At 43.8% G+C, this 25,660-nt stretch overlaps 1 protein-coding gene across 4 annotated transcripts in view; it reads left to right on the top strand.

Annotated features, from left to right (window-relative positions):
* Positions 1-25,660, top strand: part of CACNA2D1 (calcium voltage-gated channel auxiliary subunit alpha2delta 1) — a 1,186,557-nt gene that overhangs the window by 1,144,688 nt on the left and 16,209 nt on the right. For all 4 annotated transcript variants that reach the window (XM_075345217.1, XM_075345220.1, XM_075345219.1 and 1 more), the window contains 2 exons: positions 8,483-8,595; positions 12,577-12,659. In XM_075345217.1, coding sequence (XP_075201332.1) covers positions 8,483-8,595; positions 12,577-12,659 — 196 coding nt within the window. The remainder of the gene's footprint in view (positions 1-8,482; positions 8,596-12,576; positions 12,660-25,660) is intronic.

Below are 25,660 nucleotides of genomic sequence, written 5' to 3'. Positions count from 1 at the left end.
TGGCTGGCTTGAAATTGCCTCAAACTGTGACCAGGTTATTTAGATATATACTGTACCTAAAATAGTCATCTGAATCTTTCCAACCTAGTTACATCTCTGCATTAACCCTTTCACGACCGGCCGATTTTTCGCTTTCCGTTTTTTTTTTTCGCCATTCTTTTTCTGAGAGACGTAACTTTTTTATTTTTCAGTCAATATGGTCATGTGAGGGCTCATTTTTTGCGGAACGAGCTGTACTTTTAAATGAAACCATCAGTTTTACCATATTATGTACTAGAAAATGGCAAAAAAATTCCAAATGCTGAAAAATTGCAAAAAAAGTGCGATAGCACTATGGTTTTTGAGATATTTTATTCACTGTGTTCACTATATGGTAAAACTGATGTGTGGGTGTGATGCCTCAGGTCAGTGCGAGTTCGTAGACACCAAACATGTATAGGTTTACTTTTATATAAGGGGTTAAAAAAAAATCGGAAGTTTGTCCGAAAAAAGTGGCGCACATTTTACGCCATATTCCGTGACCCGTAGCGTTCTCATTTTTCGGGATCTTAGGCTCAATGACGGCTTATTTTTTGCGTCTCGAGCTGACGTTTTTAACGGTACCATTTTTGCGCAGATGCTACGTTTTGATCGCCTCTTATTGCATTTTGCGCAAAAGTTGTGGCGACAAAAAAACGTCGTTTTGGCATTTGGAATTTTTTTGCCGCTACGCCGTTTACTGATCAGATTAATTGATTTTATATTTTGATAGATCGGGCGTTTCTGAACGCGGCGATACCAAATGTGTGTATATTTTTTATTTTTTTAACCCTTTAATTTTTAATGGGGCGAATGGGGGGTGATTTGAACTTTTAGGTTTTTTTGTTTTTTTTTAATTTTTTAAAACTTATTTTTTTACTTTTTTTTTTTATTTTACTAGTCCCCCTAGGGGGCTATTGCGATCAGCATTCCGATCGCTCTGCAGTATCTGCTGATCACAGCTGGAAGGCTGTAAACAGCAGATACGCTGTCTTTCTCTTTTGCTGTGCTCCGGGCACAGCGAAAGTGAAACCAATTCATGTGTAGTACAGGAGTCATCACATGACCCTGTACTACCATGGCAACTATCGGGAGTCACGTGATCGCGTCACGTGACTTCCGGTTTCGGCGGTAAGTAAAACTTTACCGCGATTGCGCTTATAATGGCGCTGTCATGTATTGACAGCGCCATTATAAGGGGTTAATCGGCACGAGCAGATAACGATTCTGCTCGTGCCTAGCAGGCACACATCTCAGCTGTGAAAATCAGCTGAGATGTGTGCCGATCGCGGCATGCTGCCGCCGGAGGACCGCGGGCAGTAAGATTATGTCATTTAGGACGTAATTTTACGGCCCGCGGTCGTTAAGGGGTTAAATGGAAAATAGGATGACTACATTGAAATTAGTGAAAATTAAAATGTTCTCTCCTTTAGAGGTTTCTTTACTGCTACATTCAAAATTCTTTCACCCCATTGCAAAATTGGGTTTATTAGCAACATTTACAATAAATCAATGAAATAAGACCTATATAAATAGCTCAACACAACCAATGCGATCAGTTATCTCTTCAAATGCTACTTTTCATGACTATTTCAGCCTCAGGATTATTCAGCCCTTTGATAACAAGCATCTTCGTACTTAGCGAGCACTCTTTTGACTGTGATGAACGTCTTCAAACATGATATGTAGCCAGACATCAGCCTCTCGCAGTCTGACAAGGAGTTTTAGCCCATTCCTTCTGGGCAATAGCCTCTAGTTCACTAATGTACTTGGGTTGTCAAGAAAATGGACCAATGAATTTAGAAAAGAGCTCATTACTTTGCACAAACAAGGAAAAGGGCAGAAAAAGATAGAAAATGCATTGAATGATCTCAAATATATAGCTGGAAATATGAGGGGCTGCTGATAAGTCTTTGGCTTTGTGATCTTTTTTGTTTCTATGGTAATGAATGTTACATCACATGAAAGGCTTATGTGTGTAATATATGTTTTAAAAATTTTGTATTTGTTGCTTATAAGTGTTCTACGCACGCAGGAAAACAAAATGGCAGTGTCTAATGTGATATTCACAGCAACTGAGAGCAGAGGAGTGATAAAATTCTTATTTCTGCAAGGAAAGTCCACACAGGATATTCATGGTGATATGTTGCAGACATTGGGGGATCAAAATTTAGAACAGGCCACTTCAGCACCATTGATGAGGAATGTCCTGGACGACCGAGAGTCGTTGTTGCTCCCGAGATTGTCGATGCTGTGCACAACCTCATACTGAAGAATTGACGAATTTCAGCTATAGCAATAGTAGACATCATGGGGATTTCCTGTGAACGTGTTTGTGTCATTAACTATGAACATTTGTACATGAGGAAGCTATCTGCAAAGTGGATCCACAAATGTTTGACAACAGAGCCGAGAAGCATGTGACTGAAAATGTTTTGGTCTATTTGTCAGCATTTCCGAACTGATAACAACATCCTCGACTGGTCATTATGGATAAGACCTGTTTTTATTTATATGACCCTGAAAACAAGGAGCAGTCAAAAGAGTAGAAGCAGAGTGGTTCTCCTCATCCAAAGAAGTTCAGGGTGCAAAAATCAGCCACTGAAGTGATGGTGTCTGCGTTCTGGATAAGGAGGGTGTGCTGCTAGTGGACTACCTTCAAAAGGGTTCCACCATCAATGCAAGGTATTACATTGACCTTTTGAACCAATTGAAGGCAGCTCTGATGGCCAAAAGGCACGGCAAGCTGTCCAAAGGAATCTTGTTCCTGCAAGACAACCCCTCCGCTCACACTGTACAAGCGACCACGACAAAACTGGCAGAGCTAGGCTTCCAATTGGTTAACCACCCACCTTTTTCACCAGCTCTTGCTCCCTCCGACTATTATCTTTTTCCAAACCTGCAGAAACATCTCAAGGGTACCAAATTTCACACCATTTCTGATGCCATGGCTGGTACAGATGCCTGGTTTGAGGCACAACCAAAATCTTTCTTTTTGCTAGGCTTAAAGAACTTGGAATACCTATTAAAGAAGTGTGTTGACATCATTGGAGTGGGATAAATGTAAAGTTTCATTATCCTATCTCGTTTCTTTCTGGGTAAAGCCAAAGACTTTTCAGCAGACCCTCGTATAGTTAAGAAATTCAAAGTTAAAGGAACACTTGCTATACAATGTGGCAGAAGAGGAAGCTATCACTACCTACCATTAGACTCTTGTGGAGCAGGGGGCCAAAAACACTAGACTGCAAAAAACTTGTAGCAAAGATTGGTAGCAGCTGGCACTGAGGTTTTAGTTTGCACAGTAAGTTACATATTAAACGCTGAAGGTGTCCATGACAGGACTCCAAGGAAAAACACCTCTTTTGACTGAAAAACCAGAATAAAAGTTGTTTCCAATTTTATTGTTATTAGTAGTAGTAGTAGTAGTAGTAGTAGTAGTAGTAGTAGTAGTAGTATTACACTATTTTCTCTTTGGCACTTTACATTTGAAAGGGGACATACGTAGACAAGTACAAAAATCATGAACAATACAAGGTACAGACTGGTACAGGAGGAAAGAGGACCCTGTCCGTGAGGGCTCACAGTCTACAGGTGATGGATGAGGATGCAGTAGATGAGGGTAGAGCTGGTTGTGCAGTGGTTCAGTGAACTGACGGTTACTGCAGGTTGTAGACTTGTTGGAAGAGGTGTATCTTCATGTTCCTTTTGAAGGTTTCCATGGTAGGTGAGATTCTGATATAGTGTGGTAAAGAGTTCCAGAGTATGGTTGAGGCATAGGAGAAATCTTGTATTCAAATGTGGGAAGAAGAGGTAAGAGGAGAGGAGATAAGGAGATCTTGTGAAGATCAGAGGTTGCATAAAGGGAGACTAAAGGCCCCGTCACACTAAGCAACATCGCTAGCAACATCGCTGCTAACGAACAACTTTTGTGACGTTGCTAGCGATGTTGCTGTCTGTGACATCCAGCAACAACCTGGCCCCTGCTGTGAGGTCGTTGGTTGTTGCTGAATGTCCTGGGCCATTTTTTAGTTGTTGCTGTCCCGCTGTGAAGCACAGATCGCTGTGTGTGACAGCGAGACAGCAAGAACTAAATGTGCAGGCAGCAGGGAGCCGGCTTCTGCGGAGGCTGGTAACCACAGTAAACATCGGGTAACCAAGAAGCCCTGTCCTTGGTTACCCGATATTTACCTTTGTTACCAGCCTCCGCCGCTCTCACTGTCAGTGCCGGCTCCTGCTCTGTGCACATGTAGCTGCAGAACACATCGGGTTAATTAACCCGATGTGTGCTGTAGCTAGGAGAGCAGGGAGCCAGCGCTAAGCATTGTGCGCTGCTCCCTGCTCTGTGCACATTTAGCTGCAGCACACATCGGGTAATTAACCTGATGTGTGCTGTAACTAGGAGAGCAGGGAGCCAGCGCTCAGTGTGTGCTGCTCCCTGCTCTCTGCACCTGTAGCTCCGTGCGCTGGTAACCAAGGTAAATATCGGGTTAGTTACCCGATATTTAGCTTAGTTACCAAGCACAGCATCTTCCACGCGGCGCTGGGGGCTGGTCACTGGTTGCTGGTGAGCTCACCAGCAACTCGTGTAGCGACGCTCCAGCGATCCCTGCCAGGTCAGGTTGCTGGTGGGATCGCTGGAGCGTCGCAGTGTGACATCTCACCAGCAACCTCCTAGCAACTTACCAGCGATCCCTATCGTTGTTGGGATCGCTGGTAAGTTGCTTAGTGTGACTGGACCTTAAAGGCCCAGTCACACACAACGACTTACCAACAATCCGAAAATGATACATCCTGATAAGGATTGCTGGTAAGTTGCTGGGAGGTCACTGGTGAGATGTCACACAGTCAGGCCTTACCAACGACACAGTAACAATACAGGTTAGTGATCTCGTTGTGTGTGACGGGGCCTTTAGTCACGGATGTATGGAGGAGACAGCTTGCGGGTGGCTTTGTACATCATACCGTGATTTTCTAAAAATAAGACACTGTCTTATATTTTTTTTGCTTCCCAAAAAAGCACTAGGGCTTATTTTTGGAGGAGGTCTTATTCTTGGAGAAACACGGTTGGGGAGTAAGTTTACCCCCCAAAAAAGCAGACCCCCCCACTTCCCAGGAGACTCATACTTACCAGACCTGGACGTCTGAGTGGCTCCCAGGTCCTCCTGTCATCTCCAGTGGGTGCTACACACCTTCCACCCCTCCTGCTGGTTGACACGCTGACACACACACACACAGCAGATTGCAGATCGCACATACACATGCGCGTGCGTACATACACGCGCGCGTACACACACACACACACATCACATCCAGCACTCCCGGCCGCAGGGAATGATGGGAGGAAATCCCATGTCTCCGCAGGTCCTGTTGCAGCAGGTCCTTGTGCTCCACCGCACAGCCACTCAGGATTCTGCTAGTGAGAAGAGATTGGTGTCGCTGGATATGATGAGTATGTGTGCAATCCGATGTGTGTGCGTGATTCGATTTTTGTGTGTGTGATTTGATGTTTATTAGTGTGATCCGATGTTTGTGTGTGTGATCTGAAAATGTGTGTGATCTGATTGTGTGTGAGATTGAATGTTTGTGTGTGCGATCTGATTGTGTGTGGATGAGATCGGATGTGTGTGGGTGTGCAATCACTGCAGGGCCTCCCGCTCGGCATCTGATGAGTGTGATTGCGGGGTATCCGCTGTCTATAATGAAGTGTCCTAGAATATCTTTAACTTGTTTAGCTCTACGGACATTTCATTATTGATCCGCGACTAGGGCTTATTTTCGGGGGCGGGCTTATATTTAAGCCTTGCTTTGAAAATGCTAAAAATCCCTACTAGGGCTTATTTTGGGAGGAGTGCTTATTTTTGGAAAAACAAGGTAGTTAGTTTATTGAAATGGAGTCTTTGGGCAATGAGAAGTCAGTGAAGAGAATGTCAGAGAGGAGAGGTTGAGGAGTAGCGAGAAGACAGGTGGATTAGTCAGGCAGCAGAGGTTAGGATAGAGTGTAGAAGAGCGAGCGTGTTAGAAGGGAGGCCAAAGCGTATGAGGTTGCAGTAGTTGAGGCAGGAGATGACGGGGTCATGCACTAGTATTTTTGCAGATTCTTGGTCAAGGAATATACCAATATGTTCAAACTATATATATATATATGTATGTTCAATATGTATATATGTATATATGTTCAAAAGTATATATATGTGTATATATATATATATATATATATATATATATATATATATATATATATATACATATATATACATGTGTATATATATGTATATATATATGTATATATAGACATATATATATTTTATATATATATATATATATATATATATATATATATATATATATATAAAAACCATTGAAGTTTTGTCATATTTAATTGGGGATCTGTAGAGATGTTTCCTTCTCCTTGTTTGTACAAGGTAATGATCATTCATCTTTTTGGACCACTCACTTAAACCAATTAATATAAGTGAACTTGAGGTCATTATCCATGAAGAATGGGCTAATATTCCTCAGAAACAGTGTGAAAAGCTGGTGTCTGACTATACATTACATTGGCAGGAGATCATCACAGCCAAAAGGTGCTCCACTTAATATCAAAGACTCTTATTATGAAGGTGTTTAGTAATTCTGAGACAACAGTATTCAGTAAAGTAGAATTTTGAACCAAATGCGGAGAAACCACTTGTTATATTAGTTTTGGTAAGCCATTTAATTGGTTCTTGTTTGAGTCTTTTATTGAAACAGGAGAAAGCTGTTGCGCTAGGAATGGAGAAGTACCAATCAAACAGTGAAATGGAAGGGAAATCCTGTGTCTAGGGAAAGGGAAGATGGTAACCCCTGACCAAACCTACTGCTGGTCCCTGGGGTCCCTCACCACCCTAGATAGGTTCCGCACCTATGCACTGAGCTGGATACCTGCCTTAGGTATCCCTAGTGCTGGTCTCCAAATAGGGAACATATGGGATGAGCTCTTCATCAACCCCACTAAATAACTTTGAAAGACACAAGGGGGACACACAGAATTGGCTTCCATTTAGTGTCTTTACGGGAGCTTGTAAACTGTACTTTAGGCTTTTTATTTGACCTTCTAAAGCCAGAAACCACATGACCGTCTGTCACACGTGACACACCCATAACAATATCTTGCAAAATTTCTAAATAAACATAATTTCCAATTGTGGTCGAATAATTTTGATCACAACTTTAAATAAAATCTATTCATTTCTCTCTTGATTGCTCTACTGACACAAACCATTTTCAGAATTGTTTGGTGTTCCAAAACCTTAATACTTGTCAAACATACTTTTATGGTACATTTATTTAAAGCGGGTTTTTTTTGGGCCAGGCATGCTTTTTAACAAGTACAGTATTTTTTTGGGCCAGGCATGCTTTTTACCAAGGAGGACTGTATCATTCCAATTGTGCTTTTTCTAACTGCTTATATGATCTTTAAGTCCATTCATGTGATTTTCATACTTCAATCATGTGCTAACCATCTTCGCTTCCTCAATGGTCATATGACGACTGCTCAGGGTGGCAAAACAGCGGAATCCTAACAGTGTGTATTTTACATGGTACAACCACTCACAAAAATCATGTCTGGCTTGGGAAATGTTTTTTTTTTTTTTATCTAATCAATTTTTTTTGTAGGAAGTTACAGTACAAAAAAAGAAGAAATTCAGGTGTTATTGGAAATAATACACAAAAGTAATAACACAATAACAAGTGGTAGTATAACCTTTGATTACGATTCATATTTCCTATCAGACCACCAACAATCATGTCTGATCCATGTTCCAACTTTTTTAGGTTAATAAGTACCCAATACATATAGAGTCAATCCATCAATCCTACCAAATTACTCTTTAATCCTCAAAACGAGGGTTCCAAGCAACCAGAACCAGAGAGTAAAGGCCCTGTCTCACACAGCGATAAATCTTTGGCAGATCTGTGGTTGCAGTGAAATCATGGACATATTGTTCCATTTGTACACAGCCACAAACCTGGCACTGATTGTCCCCAATTTCACTGCAACCACAGATCTGCCGCAGATTTATCTGTGTGTGTGACAGGGCCTTAAGAAGGAAGAGAAGAAAGGGAGGGAAGAGGAGGGAAAGAGGTGGGGGGGAGGGGGAGAACCATGGAGGGTTGCAAGTAGGCAACCAGGGACAGGGGGATTAGATGGCATTCCGGGGTAGCCCGAGCAGTAAAAAACATCAGAGCTATAAACACCTTGAATATTGACATGTGCTACGGGTGAACTTCCTGCGTAACACTCTCTTTGACCCTATTTGACCCACTTTTTCCTATTTCCTATTAGAAAATATTTTTCATTAAAATATTTTTGGGGTAACTCTGGTAAATGAGTGTAGTTTTGTGCAGCTTAATAATCAGATTAATATTTATAATTGTCTACGTCTTTTATTCATATTTAAACAATCCTTCTGATTACTTCCAGAATTTATCACGTTGAAAAGATTCTGAACACCAATTTATTATTCATAATTGCTGACAACCCACACACGTGCGAGCTGTGTGATCAACAGCCTCTAATACAGGCAGAACAACGCTGTATCCTTTGTGTTAAAAAGCTATTGTCTATATGTCTATCTATGTAATGGTCCATTTCAACTGTACAATACACAACGGTAAACAACTGCCAACCGGAAGCATGAATGTGAGTCAGCAGGGGTTTATTAAACTTTTTACACATGCTGAACCTGAACCTCAAATGCACAGTGAAACGTCTGCAATAAATCATTTAGTTCACATAGGCTGCCATTGTTTTCTGCAGTATCTAGAATGATGCACTTTCGACAATATGATATTTTGTGAAGCACAAAACATCTTTGCACCCAAAGAACACAAGTTTCATACAGTGTCAACCACTTTCTCATCATCTTTTCTTAATTCAGACCACTGTGAGAAGTGAAAGAGAAAGAGGACGGTTTTTGGATTACAGTATGGAAATCATATATGAAGCAGTCCCATGACAAGCATGGGGCTTTAGGAAGCAGCAGTAGCTGTAGTATGTTGCACACTGTATGGATTCTGTGTAATGTGGCTCAGGCAAGTACTGTGAGTGAGGTACTTACTTTCCACGTCCTTGCACACTACAGCAATATGGGGGTTCTTGAGATTCCATGTGTGTGTGCTGTAGTTTTTTTGCTGGGGATATCTCAATAGTCAGATCACTCATGCTTTGCACAGCGCTGGCTCCATTGGACCCCACAATGATGAAACCACATCAGCTGTTGAAAAAAGAAAGTCATTTTTACTTATAACCACACTTAAATACAAGGAGTAACATGTAGTTAGCTTGTCATTCTCTTTTACACAATACAGAGCCATGTTTCCATAAAAGAGAAACAGTACTTGACAGGAAAATAACAGTTTGATTACATGACAACAAGGTGACTCCATTCTTTTAAGAAATAAATGTTAGGGAGTTCTTCCTAGTTACCACCCAACTAAATGCACCACTGATCTGTCCAAATCCACCTTTACTTCAAGGTTGTTCCCCAGAGTCCAGTACACTGCTGCTTCATTGCTGCTGTTTTGGTCCCAGACTTCCCCCATTTGCCTGTTTCAGTGAATACTGCCATCACTGTAGATTTCTGGTAGTGTCTTGCTCCCTGATCCTTCTCACACACACCCAAGGCTCTTCTTCTTTCTCTATTGATGTCTTTACTCTCTCATTGTTCACCAAAAACTACTCCCTGAACTTGAATTGACTCACTACTTTTCACTATAACTCCTCCCCACTATGGGCTGGCCCTACAGTTAACACTGTCATACCTGACTAACAGGAACTGTGGCCTACTGGAAGACAGAACATACAGTGAATCAAATTTTACATAACAATAAAACACAGGGGTCTTCAGAGAAAGTGCAGGAGCTCTTTACCACCTCCTCACACCCTCCCGCCTTTAAATAATTCCATCCTCGGCAATTTGAGCCTATAATTAAAGGGTTAATGCAACACACAAGAAAACCAGCATGGTCTTCTGTGGGGGTGCAGGAACTCTTTAACACTCCCTCACATCTGCATGTAAGAGCTCATGTCAAATTTTATCAATGTCCCAGACAAAATGTAATGCCTGCCTGTATCCACAGACTCAGACGGGCTGTAATGGACAGGCTAGAGGGAAGCCACTCACCAAGCAGGACACCTAGAACCCTGAAACCCATTAACCCCTATACAGGGATTTGGAATTACATAGGGCAAAATGGACAGAATCACGCAGGCAAGGACGTAATTAGAAAGCAACGCAGAAGTCAAATCCAGATTGAGCAGTGAGGTACATAAACAGCAGGCAGGAGGGTAGTCAGGAAACAAGCAGAAGTCAGAACACCAGACTCACTAAACAGAACAGGGCGGGACAGGAACCAGGAATACAGAACTAGCTCTGGCAGTGGTCTGCAGACAGGAGGGGAAATAAGAAGGGTGTGGTGTCTTTCCATTGATTGTAGCTGAATGATGGCAACCTCAGCTGGGAGACACACACCACCTACAGTCAGCCAGTGGTACTGCAGATCCCAAGGAAACCCAGCCCAGTGGATGAGCGGAGCCTGCGTTCACCAGCTGGCATCGACCATTCTCCTATCACCAGCACTATCCATAGCAGGAACACGGCATCGCCTGGTGATCGCAGTAGAAGTCGCTGGAGCGGACTCCGGTGGGGATGTAACACAACCCCTTTAACGACTTGTTGAATGGTGATAAAAACAAGAAATAGGTTATTTTTGGTCACTGCTCTAGTTTTCAAAGATAGCAGTAGTTAATACATTTGACAGTAATATTTTATTTTTATCAGGGACTATAATATTTATCCTCAGAATAGGCTTACTTATTTCACTTATGTGAAACCAACCTTGGAGAAGTTATGTACAGGATCATGAACATAGGTTTGGTTCTTCTGATGAACAGTATACTTGTATTATAGTTTTTACAATATTATGAACTTGTGTCATAGTATGATAGACAATATTGTTGAATTTCTAATTGTTTATACATTTTAAATCATCCTATGTAATGTTTGTTTTATTTAATTTTTTGAATATTTGATTGGAGGCAGCTGCTTGATTGTGACAATGGAATTATCTGGTATTTGTAGCTCAGTAACATTCATTTGAATAGGATTAAACAGCAGTGATTTGCAACGTCAATCATCGGATTAATGGGGGTGCTGGAAAGTCTAAACCCCTTCAGTCTGATATTGATGGCCTAAGCAAGAAGGCCTGCGGAGACACCATCACATGTCTCAACGCTGGCAGGAAACTAGCCAGGTCTTTCACCGGGAAGGAACAACCACGGGAAGAGCAGTCTCCAGTCAAGGAGACCACCTATGCCAAACATGGTATCCATCCACAGACAGCCGTTTCAGGGTATTTGCCCCTCATCAGTGTGGAGTAGGAATCTGGCTACTGGGAGCATTGCCTAGTAAAAGACTATGTGAGCAAGGATGGTTGACCTTAGGGAGATCAACATCCACCACTGCGGAGACACCATCACATGTTTCTCAACGCAGTGATTCTAAAGCAATGCCTCCTGGGTAATATTCAAAGCAAGAAGGCCTGCGGAGACACCATCACATGTCTCAACGCTGGCAGCAAACTAGCCAGGTCTTTCACTGGGAAGGAACAACCACGGGAAGAGCAGTTTCCAGTCAAGGAGACCACCTATGCCAAACATAGTATCCATCCACAGACAGCCGTTTCAGGGTATTTGCCCCTCATTAGTGTGGAGTAGGAGTCTTTTACTAGGCAATGCTCCCACTAGCCAGATTCCTACTCCACACTGATGAGGGGCAAATACCCTGAAACGGCTGTCTGTGGATGGATACCATGTTTGGCATAGGTGGTCTCCTTGACTGGAGACTGCTCTTCCTGTGGTTGTTCCTTCCCGGTGAAAGACCTGGCTAGTTTCCTGCCAGCGTTGAGACATGTGATGGTGTCTCCGCAGGCCTTCTTGCTTTGAATATTACCCAGGGGGCATTGCTCTAGAATCACTGCGTTGAGAAACACGTGATGGTGTCTCTGCAGTGGTGGATGTTGATCTCCCTAAGGTCAACCATCCTTGCTCACATAGTCTTTTACTAGGCAATGCTCCCACTAGCCAGATTCCTACTCCACACTGATGAGGGGCAAATACCCTGAAACAGCTGTCTGTGGATGGATACCATGTTTGGCATAGGTGGTCTCCTTGACTGGAGACTGCTCTTCCCGTGGTTGTTCCTTCCCGGTGAAAGACCTGGCTAGTTTCCTGCCAGCGTTGAGACATGTGATGGTGTCTCCGCAGGCCTTCTTGCTTTGAATATTACCCAGGGGGCATTGCTCTAGAATCACTGCGTTGAGAAACACGTGATGGTGTCTCCGCAGTGGTGGATGTTGATCTCCCTAAGGTCAACCATCCTTGCTCACATGATATTGATGGCCTATCCTCAGCCACTCGATCAGTAAATTTTGGTTGTATTAATTATATTTTTATTTTTTAAATGCATTGCGAAATAGCTTTTTAACAAATATATTTTCCCTGACGGAAAGTTAAAGCTAATGGACCAGATCCATGCCTGCTTGCCCAGAATCCAAGATATAGAAAAGGTCCAGATGCTTGCTTTGATCAAGATGACTTGGTAAGTCTTAATGCTGAATAAGATGACTTATTGAGAAGAATAATCACAAGTTTTACCTGAAAATAATGGATGTGGGCACTGTTAATATAATTTGTCCTCAGAATTACTTTATTATATTTTTATAACATATAATATTCTCATCAATCCATCAATTATTTATCATACCCCTTTATTGTTTACTGTGTAATGTTATTTAGTCTAATAACTCATTTTATACATCCTTTACGTAATACTGTATTTTGTGCATCACTTTATGTTTTGCATGTAATTATTATCATTTTTATATTTATGTTGCCTTTTATCATTGGCATTTTCTATGATTACTACATATCATGAAACGTTACTTTCACACAGCAAATATATTTGTTATAGAATAGGTAGAATAGGTGGCTTATGGATCCTAGCTTGGTAAAATAATAATTGAAGTATTTCACATTTCTTTGATATTTTAAAGTATGAATATGTGTGATGATGTTTTAAAAACAGCTAGTTAGCTGAAAATTAATTTTGACATTTTTACCTTGTTTAAAAAAATAATCAATGCTCTTTCTAATAAGGCACACCAAAAAATTGTCTCAAACACGTGTTAGTATAATGGCAATATACAGTCATATGAAAAAGTTTGGGCACCCCTATTAATGTTAACCTTTTTTCTTTATAACAATTTGGGTTTTTGCAACAGCTATTTGAGTTTCATATATCTAATAACTGATGGACTGAGTAATATTTCTGGATTGAAATGAGGTTTATTGTACTAACAGAAAATGTGCAATCCGCATTTAAACAAAATTTGACCGGTGCAAAAGTATGGGCACCCTTATCAATTTCTTGATTTGAACACTCCTAACTACTTTTTACTTAATTAATAGGGGTGCCCAAACTTTTTCATATGACTGTAGGTACACTGTGGAAATTAACAAAAAAATCCCTAGGATAAAAACAAATAAGCAAATCCCCTCAAGAAGTAAATAAATAGTATTAGTACATATAAATAACATAGGGTGCTTAGTTAACACTGTTTTGATCAAAAAAGTATAAAAGCCATCTGCAGAATCTTATAATTGAGACCTCAACTGCTGCATAAATTCCTAATATACACCTAAGCTGCTGCAGATCTCATAATACACAATTCATCTTCTGCAGAACCTCAGTCAATCGTGATTTGTATGTGCATGAGTTTTCAATGTATCTATATATCATTATCTACATATAAACCTCATAATTAGTGATGGGCAGACCTAACTGGATTAAAACAAATTTGGTTCCAGCGAATAATTGATTGTAGTTATCTGGCTGGACGCCAGTCCTTATATACAGTGCTGGCCAAAAGTATTGGCACCCCTGCAATTCTGTCAGATAATACTCAGTTTCTTTTTGAAAATGATTGCAATCACAAATTCTTTGGTATTATTATCTTCATTTAATTTGTCTTCAATGAAAAAAAAAAAATTGTCATAAAGCCAAATTGGATATAATTCCACACCAAACATAAAAAAGGGGGTGGACAAATGTATTTGCACAGTTTGAAAAATCATGTGATGCTTCTCTAATTTGTGTAATTAACAGCACCTGTAACTTACCTGCGGCACCTAACAGGTGTTGGCAATAACGAAATCACACTTGCAGCCAGTGGACATGGATTAAAGTTGACTCAACTTCTGTCCTGTGTCCTTGTGTGTACCACATTGAGCATGAAGAAAAGAAAGAAGACCAAAGAACTGTCTGAGGACTTGAGAATCCAAATTGTGAGGAAGCATGAGCAATCTCAAGGCTACAAGTCCATCTCCAAAGACCTGAAAGTTCCTGTGTCTACGGTGCACAGTGTCATCAAGAAGTTTAAAGCCCATGGCACTGTGGCTAACCTCCCTAGATGTGGAAGAAAAAGAAAAATTGACGAGAGATTTCAACGCAAGATTGTGCGGATGGTGGATAAAGAACCTCAACTAACATCCAAACAAGTTCAAGCTGCCCTGCAGTCCGAGGGTACAACAGTGTAAACCCGTACTCTCCGTTGGCGTCTGAATGAAAAGGGACTGTATGGTAGGATACCCAGGAAGACCCCACTTCTTACCCCAAGACATAAAAAACCCAGGCTGGAGTTTGCAAAAACTTACCTGAGAAAGCCTTAAACGTTTTGGAAGAATGTTCTTTGGTCAGATGAGGCAAAAGTAGAGCTTTTTGGGAAAAGCCATCAACATTGAGTTTACAGGAAAAAAAAGAGGCATTCAAAGAAAAGAACACGGTCCCTACAGTCAAACATGGCGGAGGTTCCCTGATGTTTTGGGGTTATTTTGCTGCCTCTGGCACTGAACTGCTTGACCGTGTGCATGGCATTATGAATAGTGATGAGCGAGCATGCTTGTAACTACTCGGTACTCGCACGAGTATCGCTGTACTCGGGCTGCTCGGCGGGGACCGAGTATTCTCGCGATACTCGTGCTGTACTCGTGGTCTTCATTTCTGCATGTTGGCGCTCTTTTGAGAGCCAGCCCTCATGCAGGGATTGGCTGGCAGACCACTGCAATGCCACAGCCCTGTTAGTTGTGGAATTGCAGTGATTGGCCGGCCTGCACAGCGTGACCGAGCCTTTATACCGGCCGGCGCGCTGTGCTCTGCTCACAGCTATCCAGACAGTCAGTGCAGGGAGAGTGTCGCTGATTCAGGGAAAGCTTTGTGGCCCTTTATAGCTTTTTCAGTTGCAGGGCTGCAAACAGTGTGACCAAAAGTCCTTCTCAGGACTATTCTAGTTGTATACAGGCAGGCAGGGTATAGCCAGGTCGGAGTACAGTAGCAGAGTCCTTCTCAGGACTATTGTTGCTATATACAGGCAGGGTATAGCCAGGTCTGAATACAGGCTAGTGACCAGAAGAGTCCTTGTCAGGACTATTGTACCAGTATACAGGCAGGCAGGCAGGCAGGGTAGTGGTGACCGTATACCAGCCTTCATCATATCTGGGGCTGGTGTACACAGTGTAAAACAGTCCAGATAGTGTCTGACTTGTCTGTAATTGTCGCTCCCCAAAAAAACCTGTTAGGTTCTTATTGCGTCCGTGCTTGGTTTTTAAAACCGCACGTGTGTGCCTGTTGGTGGCAGCGTACAGGTGCACTTGTGTGCAATTTCCACAAACTTTGATATAACGCACAAGTAGTGAATATACACGTCAGCAGTGCACAGCATTGCAAAATGCGCAAGGGCATTGGCAAGGAACAAGGAAGTGGACGTGATGGTGGTGCAGGCAGAGGCCGAGGTCGTGGGCAAGCTCTAATTTCGCCACAACAAAGGGCCACATCTAGTCGCTCGCACGTCCTGTCCCAAATTCTTGGGGACCGCAGCAGTACACCGCTCTTGAACCAAGACCAGTGTCAACAGGTTGTTAGTTGGATAGCAGATAATGCTTCCAGTCAGATTGGCACCACCACAAACACTCTGTCTTCCACACGGTCAAGTGTCAGTAGCCGTGATACTGCACCGCACATTTCTGAACCTGATCCTCCTTCCTACCACCAGGCTGAGTACACGTCCTCCTCGGACATTAATGATCCCACACTTGGACACTCGGAAGAGCTGTTCACGTTTCCATTCACACATTCTGGCCTCTCGCCAGCTCATATTGAAGTGGGTCATGAGGAGATCGTCTGTACAGATGGCCAAATATTTGAGCAGCCACGTTCTCACGAAGTTGGCAACGTGTCTCAACAAGTGGTGGACGATGATGAGACACAATTGTCAGGAAGTCAGGAGGAGGAGCAGGGTGCGGAAGAGGAAGACGACGTGGTGGATGATCCAGTAACTGACCCAACCTGGCAGGAGGATATGCAGAGCGAGGACAGCAGTGCACAGGGGGAGGGAGGCGTAGCATCACAACAGGCAGTAAGAAGCAGGGTGGTGGCCCCAGGCAGAAGTCAGGCAACCGTTCCCCAGAACAACACGACGACACAAGGTGCCTGTACAAATGTTAGGTCTTCCCGAGTCTGGCAGTTTTTTAAGTTGGATCCAGATGATTCAAAAAAGGCCATTTGCAACACCTGCCGTGCCAGCATCAGCAGGGGTACCAAAACTAGCAGCCTGACCACCACCAGCATGATCAGGCACATGTCAGCCAAGCACCCGACTTTGTGGGAAGTACAACAGAGTCGAGGAGCAGTGCTTGCTGATGTCACTGCTACGTCTTCGCTGGTTGTGCATGCGAGCCAATCCCCTGTCCATGCTGCCTGCGAACAAGCCTCCTCCACTCCTGCACCTGCAGTTGCCTACGCAGAAAGAACACCATCATCAAGCACGTCCTTGTCCCAGCGCAGCGTTCAGTTATCCATTCAGCAAACCTTTGAACGCAGGCGCAAATACACTGCCAACACCCCACATGCCACAGTTCTAAATGCTAACATTTCGCGACTGCTTGCCCTGGAAATGTTGCCTTTTAGGCTGGTGGAGACAGAAGCATTCCGTGACCTGATGGCGGCAGCTGTCCCACGTTACTCGGTCCCCAGCCGCCACTATTTCTCCCGATGTGCCGTCCCCGCGTTGCATAACCACGTGTCACAAAACATCACACGTGCCCTGAACAACGCTGTTTCACCCAAGGTCCACCTAACCACAGACACGTGGACAAGTGCTTGTGGGCAAGGCCGCTACATCTCGTTGACGGCACACTGGGTTAATATTGTGGAAGCTGGGACCCAGTCTGAGCGAGGGACGGAACACGTCCTTCCCACACCAAGGTTTGCAGGCCCTACCTCAGTCAGTGTTTCACCCACACTCTACAGCTCCGGAATGTCATGCTCTTCAGCCTCCTCCTCCTCCTGCGCATCCTCATCCACTGTACCCTCCACACCAGTCACAAGCTGGAAGCACTGCAGCACTGCCTCGGCGAAGCGGCAACAGGCTGTGCTGAAGCTAATCTGTATAGGTGACAAACCCCACAATGCAGAAGAGCTGTGGACAGCTCTGAAACAGCAGGCAGATCACTGGCTCACACCTCTGAACCTAAAGCCAGGAAAGGTCGTGTGTGACAATGGCCGGAACCTGGTGGCGGCTTTGAGGCGAGGCCAGCTGACACATGTTCCATGCGTGGCCCATGTGCTCAACCTCGTGGTTCAGCGGTTTCTAAAGTCATACCCAGAGCTGTCTGATCTGCTGGTAAAAGTTCGCCGCCTGTCTGCACATTTTCGAAAGTCACCTACTGCTTCAGCCGGCCTTGCCGGCTTTCAGCGCAGTTTGCATCTTCCGGCTCACAGACTGGTGTGTGATGTCCCCACGCGTTGGAATTCAACTCTGCACATGTTGGTCAGGATATGTGAGCAGAAGAGGGCAGTTGTTGAGTACCTGCATCACCTAAGCCGTCGGGAAATGGGTCAAACTCCACACATAACACCTGAGGAGTGGAGATGGATGTCAGACCTATGTACCATCCTCCAAAACTTTGAGGACTCCACCAAGATGGTGAGTGGTGATGACGCCATTATTAGCGTCACCATACCGCTACTCTGCCTTCTAAAACGGTCTCTGCTGAAAAACAAACATGATGCATTGCAGGCGGAGCGCGATGAGTTGCAGCAAGAAACAGTAGTGGGTGTGGGTGATGATAACACACAGCCCAGCCTCGTCTCATCACAACGTGCAGTGGAGGACTATGACGAGGAGGAGGATGAAGACATGGAGCAACTCTCCGGCCAAATTGAGGATATGACATGCACACCAGTCATATCCTCGGTTCAGCGTGGCTGGCCAGAGGACAGGGTAGATGAGGAGGAGGAGGAGGAGGAGGAGGACAGCATGTTCAGTCATCTTGTTGGTCAGGCTACTGAAGTCCTGGCTGTTAAGAGTCTGGCGCACATGGCTGACTTTATGGTAAGCTGCCTGTCTCGTGACCCTCGCGTTAAGAACATCTTGGCCGACAATCATTACTGGTTGGTAACACTGTTAGACCCACGCTACAAGGAGAACTTTTTGTCTCTTATTCCCGTGGAGGAGAGGTCAACCAAAATGCAGCAGTTCCGGAAGGCCATAGTCACGGAAGTAGGCAAAGCATTCCCCTCACAAAACGCTAGCGGCATAGGTCATGAATCAGTGGACAACCGAGGCGTACAGCCGAGAGAGGCACAAGTCCAATCCGCCAGAGGTAAGGGAACAGTCTTTAAGATGTGGGACAGTTTTCTCAGCCCCTCACGTACCACAGCCCCTGAGGTGCGGGGTAGTGCCACAAGAAATCCTAAGTTTGCCCAGATGCTGAAGGAGTACCTTGCAGATCGAACAACTGTACTCCGACATTCCTCTGTGCCTTACAATTATTGGGTATCCAAGCTGGACACGTGGCATGAATTGGCTCTCTACGCCTTGGAAGTCCTGGCCTGCCCTGCTGCTAGCGTTTTGTCAGAGCGTGTTTTTAGTGCCGCAGGTGGAATCATTACAGATAAACGCACCCGCCTGTCAACTGAAAATGCTGACAGGCTGACTCTGATCAAGATGAACAAGGGTTGGATTGGGCCAGACTTCACCACACCACCAGCAAATGAGAGCGGAATTTAAAGTTTGCCATGTACCTCCACTCACCCATGGGTACACACTTCTGGACTTTGGATAATCGCTGGACTGCTCCTCCTTCTCCTCATGCGCCACCATGATGATGACCGTTACAAATTGCAATACTTAGGCCTTTGTTTCAGGTATACCCCCAGTGGTAAATTTTTTCGCCCATTCTTTGCAGAATGGACATTACAACGACAGGAGACCCGCTCCTTTGCAATGGGAACAATGTTTTGAGGCCCTCATGCACGACTCTACCCAGGGACAACGTGGAGCCTCCCAATTTTTGGCTGCCCTGCCTAAGGGCTATACTACAATAGACCCACTTCCTTCCAATGGGCACTTCAGGTTTACAGGCCCTCATGCACGTCTCTATCCAGGGACAACGTGGAGCCTCCCAATTTTTGGCTGCCCTGCCTAAGGGCTATACTACAATAGACCCACTTCCTTACAATGGGCACTTCAGGTTTACAGGCCATCATGCACGTCTCTATCCAGGGACAATTTGGAGCCTCCCAATTTTTGGCTGCCCTGCCTAAGGGCTATACTATAATACACCCACTTCCTGACAATGGACACTTAATGTTTTGAGGCCCTCATGCACGTCTCTACCCAGGGACAACGTGGAGCCTCCCAATTTTTGGCTGCCCTGCCTAAGGGCTATACTATAATACACCCACTTCCTGACAATGGACACTTCAGGTTTACAGGCCCTCATGCACGTCTGTATGCAGGGGCATTGGTGAACCTCACAATTTTGGACTGCCCTGGCAAAGGAAAATACTACAAAGACTCACTTCCTCAAAATGGGCACATTAGACTCAAGAGGCCTTCATGTACGTCTCTTCTCAGGGACATCGGAGTGCCACACAATGTTTTCACGTAAAATCTTTCATGTATTAATCTCAAAAAGTAACATACACCAGCTCTATCTCACTATTGGGTATGTGCCCTTAACATTTCCGCCATGAAAAATCATTTTGGGGTCATTTTGGAAGGTTTTCTGGTGAGTCCGTAAAAATGGCGTAAAACGCGGACAAAATTGTTCACAGCTGTGACTTTTCAGTGATAAATGCTTCAAGGGGTCTTCCCCATGCTGTTGCCATGTCATTTGAGCACTCTTCTGAGACTTTTGTGACATTTTTAGGGTTTCTCCATGCTGCCGGGGGGTCATTTCACAAAAATACTCGGGTCTCCCATAGGATAACATTGGGCTCATTGCTCGGGCCGAGTACACGAGTATCTTGGGAGGCTCGGCCCGAGCTTCGAGCACCCGAGCTTTTTAGTACTCGCTCATCACTAATTATGAAGTCTGAAGACTACCAACAAATTTTGCAGCATAATGTAGGGTCCAATGTGAGAAAGCTGGGTGTTCCTAAGAGGTCATGGGTCTTCCAGCAGGACAATGACCCAAAACACACTTCAAAAAGCACTAAAAAATGGTTTGATAGAAAGCACTGGAGACTACTAAAGTGGCCAGCAATGAGTCCAGACCTGAATCCCATACAACACCTGTGGAAAGATCTCAAAATAGCAGTTTGGAGAAGGTACTCTTCAAATCTCAGAGACCTAGAGCAGTTTGCCAAAGAAGAATGGTCAAAAATTCCAGCAGAGCATTGTAAGAAAATCATTGATGGTTACCGGAAGCGGTTGTTCGCAGTTATTTTGGCTAAAGGTTGTGCAACCAAGTATTAGGCTCAGGAGTACTTTGCACACTACGACATCATATGCCGATTTTAGCGATGTCGAGCGCGATATCTTGTGATAGCTGCCGTAGCGAAAATTATCGCTACGGCAGCTTCACATGCACTTACCTGCCCTGCAACGTCGCTCTGGCCGGCGAACTGCCTCATTCCTAAGGGGGCAGGTCGTGCGGCGTCACAGCGACATCACATGGCAGGCGGCCAATAGAAGAGGAGGGGCGGAGATGAGCAGGACGTAAACGTCCCGCCCACCTCCTTCCTTCCTCATTGCAGCCGGGACGCAGGTAAGGTGATGTTCCTCGCTCCTGCGGCTTCACACACAGCGATGTGTGCTGCCGCAGGAACGAGGAACAACATCGTAACATCGGTCCTTCCGAAATTATGGACATGACCGACGCTACACTGATCATAAGATTTGGACGCTTTTGTGCTCGTTAATCGTAGTAAAAACGATTCGCATACTCCAATGTCGACAGCGACGCCGGATGTGCGTCACTTTCGATTTGACCCCACCGACATCGCACCTGCGATGTCGTAGCGTGTAAAGTACCCCTAAGGGTGCCAATACTTTTGTCTGGCCCATTTTTGGAGTTTTGTGTGAAATGATCAATGATTTGATTTTTGTTTCATTCTGTTTTGTGTTTTTCATTGCAAGCAAATTAAATGAAGATAACAATACCAAAGAATTTGTGATTTCAATCATTTTCAAGAAGAAACTTAGTATTATCTGACAGAATTTCAGGGGTGCCAATACTTTTGGCCAACGCTGTAAGTCTAGGGGGACCAGAATCCAGTGATTAAAAATGGTGGTAGAAGGGATAGAGGGATAGGAGCAAGCACTTCATACTTAACAAGTCTCCAGCGCAGCTGTAACTGCTCCCACAGCGGCTCATTTACTTCTGTGGCCACTCATTTACCTTCATGCATATGTACTGCTTCCCCCACCCACCGGTGTTTTTGATTGGTTGCAGTCAGACACGGCCCCACACTAAGTGGCAGCATATCAGCTGACTGCTTCCAATCACAGACACTACATGGGTCTATCATGGTATAAAAATAAATAAATTAAAAAATTGGCATAGGTTCACCCCATATTATGATAGCACAGATAAAGCATACGGTGACTGGCTGTAACCCCCAGCCGTGCGCTTATCTTGACTGTGTTTCAAAATATGAGGAACCTCATACAGCTTTTTTTAATTATTTAAATAAATAATTTAAAAACTGGCATGTGGTCCCCCCTAATTTTGATACCCATCTATGATACAGAAAGATTTTTGAGGCTGCTGTTCTCAGGCTGGGGAGACCCATGGTTATTAAGCCACCCAGCCTAAAAATCGCATCCATTAGATACAACAATCCCAATACTTTACCCAGCTCTTCCTGATTGCCCTGAACGGGGGCAATCGGGGTAATAAGGGGTTAATCGAAGCTTACAGCTGGCACTAAGCTCTAGATTAGTAATGGGAGATGTCTTTGAGACTCCCCTAGTACTAATCTGTAATTGAAAATAAATATACACAAACACTGAAAAAATCCTTTAATTGAAATAAAATACAAAAAAACACCCTCTTTCACCACTTTATTAACCCCAGAAACACCCCTGCTGGTCTGACGTAATCCACATGAAGTCCCACGACGGGTCCAGCTCTGCTACATCTAAATTCACAGCAAACATCATAGAACATGACTGCCCACTGTGAGCTTCAGGTAGAGACTGAGTGAGCCACATGATCAGTGGTGATGTCATTCAAGTAAGTTGAAGGCACAATAGGAAGTTCTCATGGCACTCCACCTGTGTCCGCAGGTAACCTGACATTAGGTGACGTCAGTAAAGTCAGTGAGCTCACTGAGCACCCTTTAGTGCCTGACATATGGAGCTTATTGTCTAGCTATGTATTAAACTGCTAAATAAATATTTAAATTAAAAAAATGACATGTCCTCCTCATTTTTGCTAACCAGCAAACGTATATTAGACAGCTGTGAGCTGATATTATCAGGCTGGGAAGGTCCATGGTTATTGGGCTCTTCCCAGTCTAAAATTACTTGCCAGCAACTGTCCCAGTAGTGGCGCATCACATTAGATGATCCAATTCTGGCACTTTGCTTCTGCTTTTCCCAATTGCCCTGGTGCGCTGGTAATCAGATTAATGGTGCCTGGGTGTTTGGGGTTTGTGTCAGCTATTTAGTATCTAAAACCACAGCTGACATCAGACCCTGGTGGTAGTAATGGAAAAGTTTAAGACACCCCCATTGCTAACCCAGTAATCATTGTTCGCAATTTCTCCTCCTCTTCTCTTTAGTATGTGCTTGTGATGTCAGGAGCATGGCCAAAAATCCTGCGCCTGTGTGTGTATTCTGCATGCCGTCTCTTTACTATACTTTTCGCCCTCTTCAATTTTTTATGTGCAGGTGCGGAGAAGTCACTGCTGCTTCACAGTGACTAATAACACTCGGCTCAGGCACTGTGAGCGTGAGCTGAGTGTCTTTCTACCGTGCTCCGATTCTCTCACATGCAAGAATTGGATCACCGGTGAGGAAGAAAGATTGTTTTCTCCATCTTCTCCATTGTCTGTCTTGGATATCTCAGACAGTGCTCAGATGACATCCGAGTGCATTCTGATGTTTCATCCATTGATTTGAATGGTTGGACACCGTCCGATATATGCTGACAATCGTAGCATTCAGCAATTTTTTTTCCTCATGCCAAAATGGCATAAGAAAAAATAAAAATAATAAACACTGATCGCCTCTGCCCTATAGTATAATATTGGATTGAGTGCTAACCGATAAAACATCAGATAGTCCTCGGCCGTGTTAAACGGTTGTGTAAGAGCGCTAAGAGAGTAAGCAAGTAACCTAAATGGTTTAGCATACATCAAGTTAATCTTATATATTCTCCAACAGCTGTATACAATACAATAACTGGGAAAAAGTGTCACATAGGCATTCAAATAGGGCACTGTGCACCTCTATTGATTACTGAACCCATCGTGTCATAGGACAATTATTAACATAGTTACAAAAAACATTATTAGTCATCACTGGGTGGACACCGAGCAACAAGGGTGGTTATTAATGGTACGTACTCGGACTGGGTCTCAGTTCATAGTGGGGTACCACAGGGGTCAGTATTGGGCCCGCTTCTTTTCAACATATTTATAAATGACCTTGTTGGGGGCATGCGGAGTAGAATTTCAATATTTGCAGATGATACTAAACTCTGCAGGGTAATCAATACAGAGGAGGATAATTTTATATTACAGGGAGATTTATGTAAATTGGAGTATTGGGCTGAGAAGTGGCAATTGAAGTTTAATGTAGATAAATGTAAGGTCATGCACTTGGGTAGAGGAAATAACATTTATGATTATGTACTTAATTGTAGAACACTGGGTAAAACAGACACAGAAAAAGACTTGGGTGTATGGGTGGATGGTAAACTTCACTTTAGTGGACAGTGTCAGGCAGCTGCTGCCAGGGCTAATAAAATAATGGGATGTATTAAAAGAGGTATAAGTGTTCATGAAAAAAATATAGTTCTACCTCTGTACAAGTCACTAGTGCGACCGCACTTAGAATACTGTGTACAATTCTGGTCACCGATATATAAGAAGGACATAGCTGAACTGGAGAGGGTGCAGAGAAGAGCGACCAAGATTATTAGAGGAATGGGGGGGCTGCAATACCAAGACAGGTTATTAAACTTGGGGTTATTTAGTTTGGAAAAACGAAGGCTTAGGGGGGATCTAATCACAATGTACAGTTAGGTCCAAAAATATTTGGACAGTGACACAAGTTTTGTTATTTTAGCTGTTTACAAAAACATGTTCAGAAATACAATTATATATATAATATGGGCTGAAAGTGCACACTCCCAGCTGCAATATGAGAGTTTTCACATCCAAATCGGAGAAAGGGTTTAGGAATCATAGCTCTGTAATGCATAGCCTCCTCTTTTTCAAGGGACCAAAAGTAATTGGACAAGGGACTCTAAGGGCTGCAATTAACTCTGAAGGCATCTCCCTCGTTAACCTGTAATCAATGAAGTAGTTAAAAGGTCTGGGGTTGATTACAGGTGTGTGGTTTTGCATTTGGAAGCTGTTGCTGTGACCAGACAACATGCGGTCTAAGGAACTCTCAATTGAGGGGAAGCAGAACATCCTGAGGCTGAAAAAAAAGAAAAAATCCATCAGAGAGATAGTAGACATGCTTGGAGTAGCAAAATCAACAGTCGGGTACATTCTGAGAAAAAAGGAATTGACTGGTGAGCTTGGGAACTCAAAAAGGCCTGGGCATCCACGGATGACAACAGTGGTGGATGATCGCCGCATACTTTCTTTGGTGAAGAAGAACCCGTTCACAACATCAACTGAAGTCCAGAACACTCTCAGTGAAGTAGGTGTATCTGTCTCTAAGTCAACAGTAAAGAGAAGACTCCATGAAAGTAAATACAAAGGGTTCACCTCTAGATGCAAACCATTCATCAATTCCAAAAATAGACAGGCCAGAGTTAAATTTGCTGAAAAACACCTCATGAAGCCAGCTCAGTTCTGGAAAAGTATTCTATGGACAGATGAGACAAAGATCAACCTGTACCAGAATGATGGGAAGAAAAAAGTTTGGAGAAGAAAGGGAACGGCACATGATCCAAGGCACACCACATCCTCTGTAAAACATGGTGGAGGCAACGTGATGGCATGGGCATGCATGGCTTTCAATGGCACTGGGTCACTTGTGTTTATTGATGACATAACAGCAGACAAGAGTAGCC

Source organism: Anomaloglossus baeobatrachus, chromosome 4, assembly GCF_048569485.1.
Source record: "Anomaloglossus baeobatrachus isolate aAnoBae1 chromosome 4, aAnoBae1.hap1, whole genome shotgun sequence".
Classification (NCBI taxonomy): Eukaryota; Metazoa; Chordata; class Amphibia; order Anura; family Aromobatidae; genus Anomaloglossus; species Anomaloglossus baeobatrachus.
The sequence above is the reverse complement of the archived record's forward strand: the minus strand, read 5'-3'. Positions and strand labels throughout refer to the sequence as shown.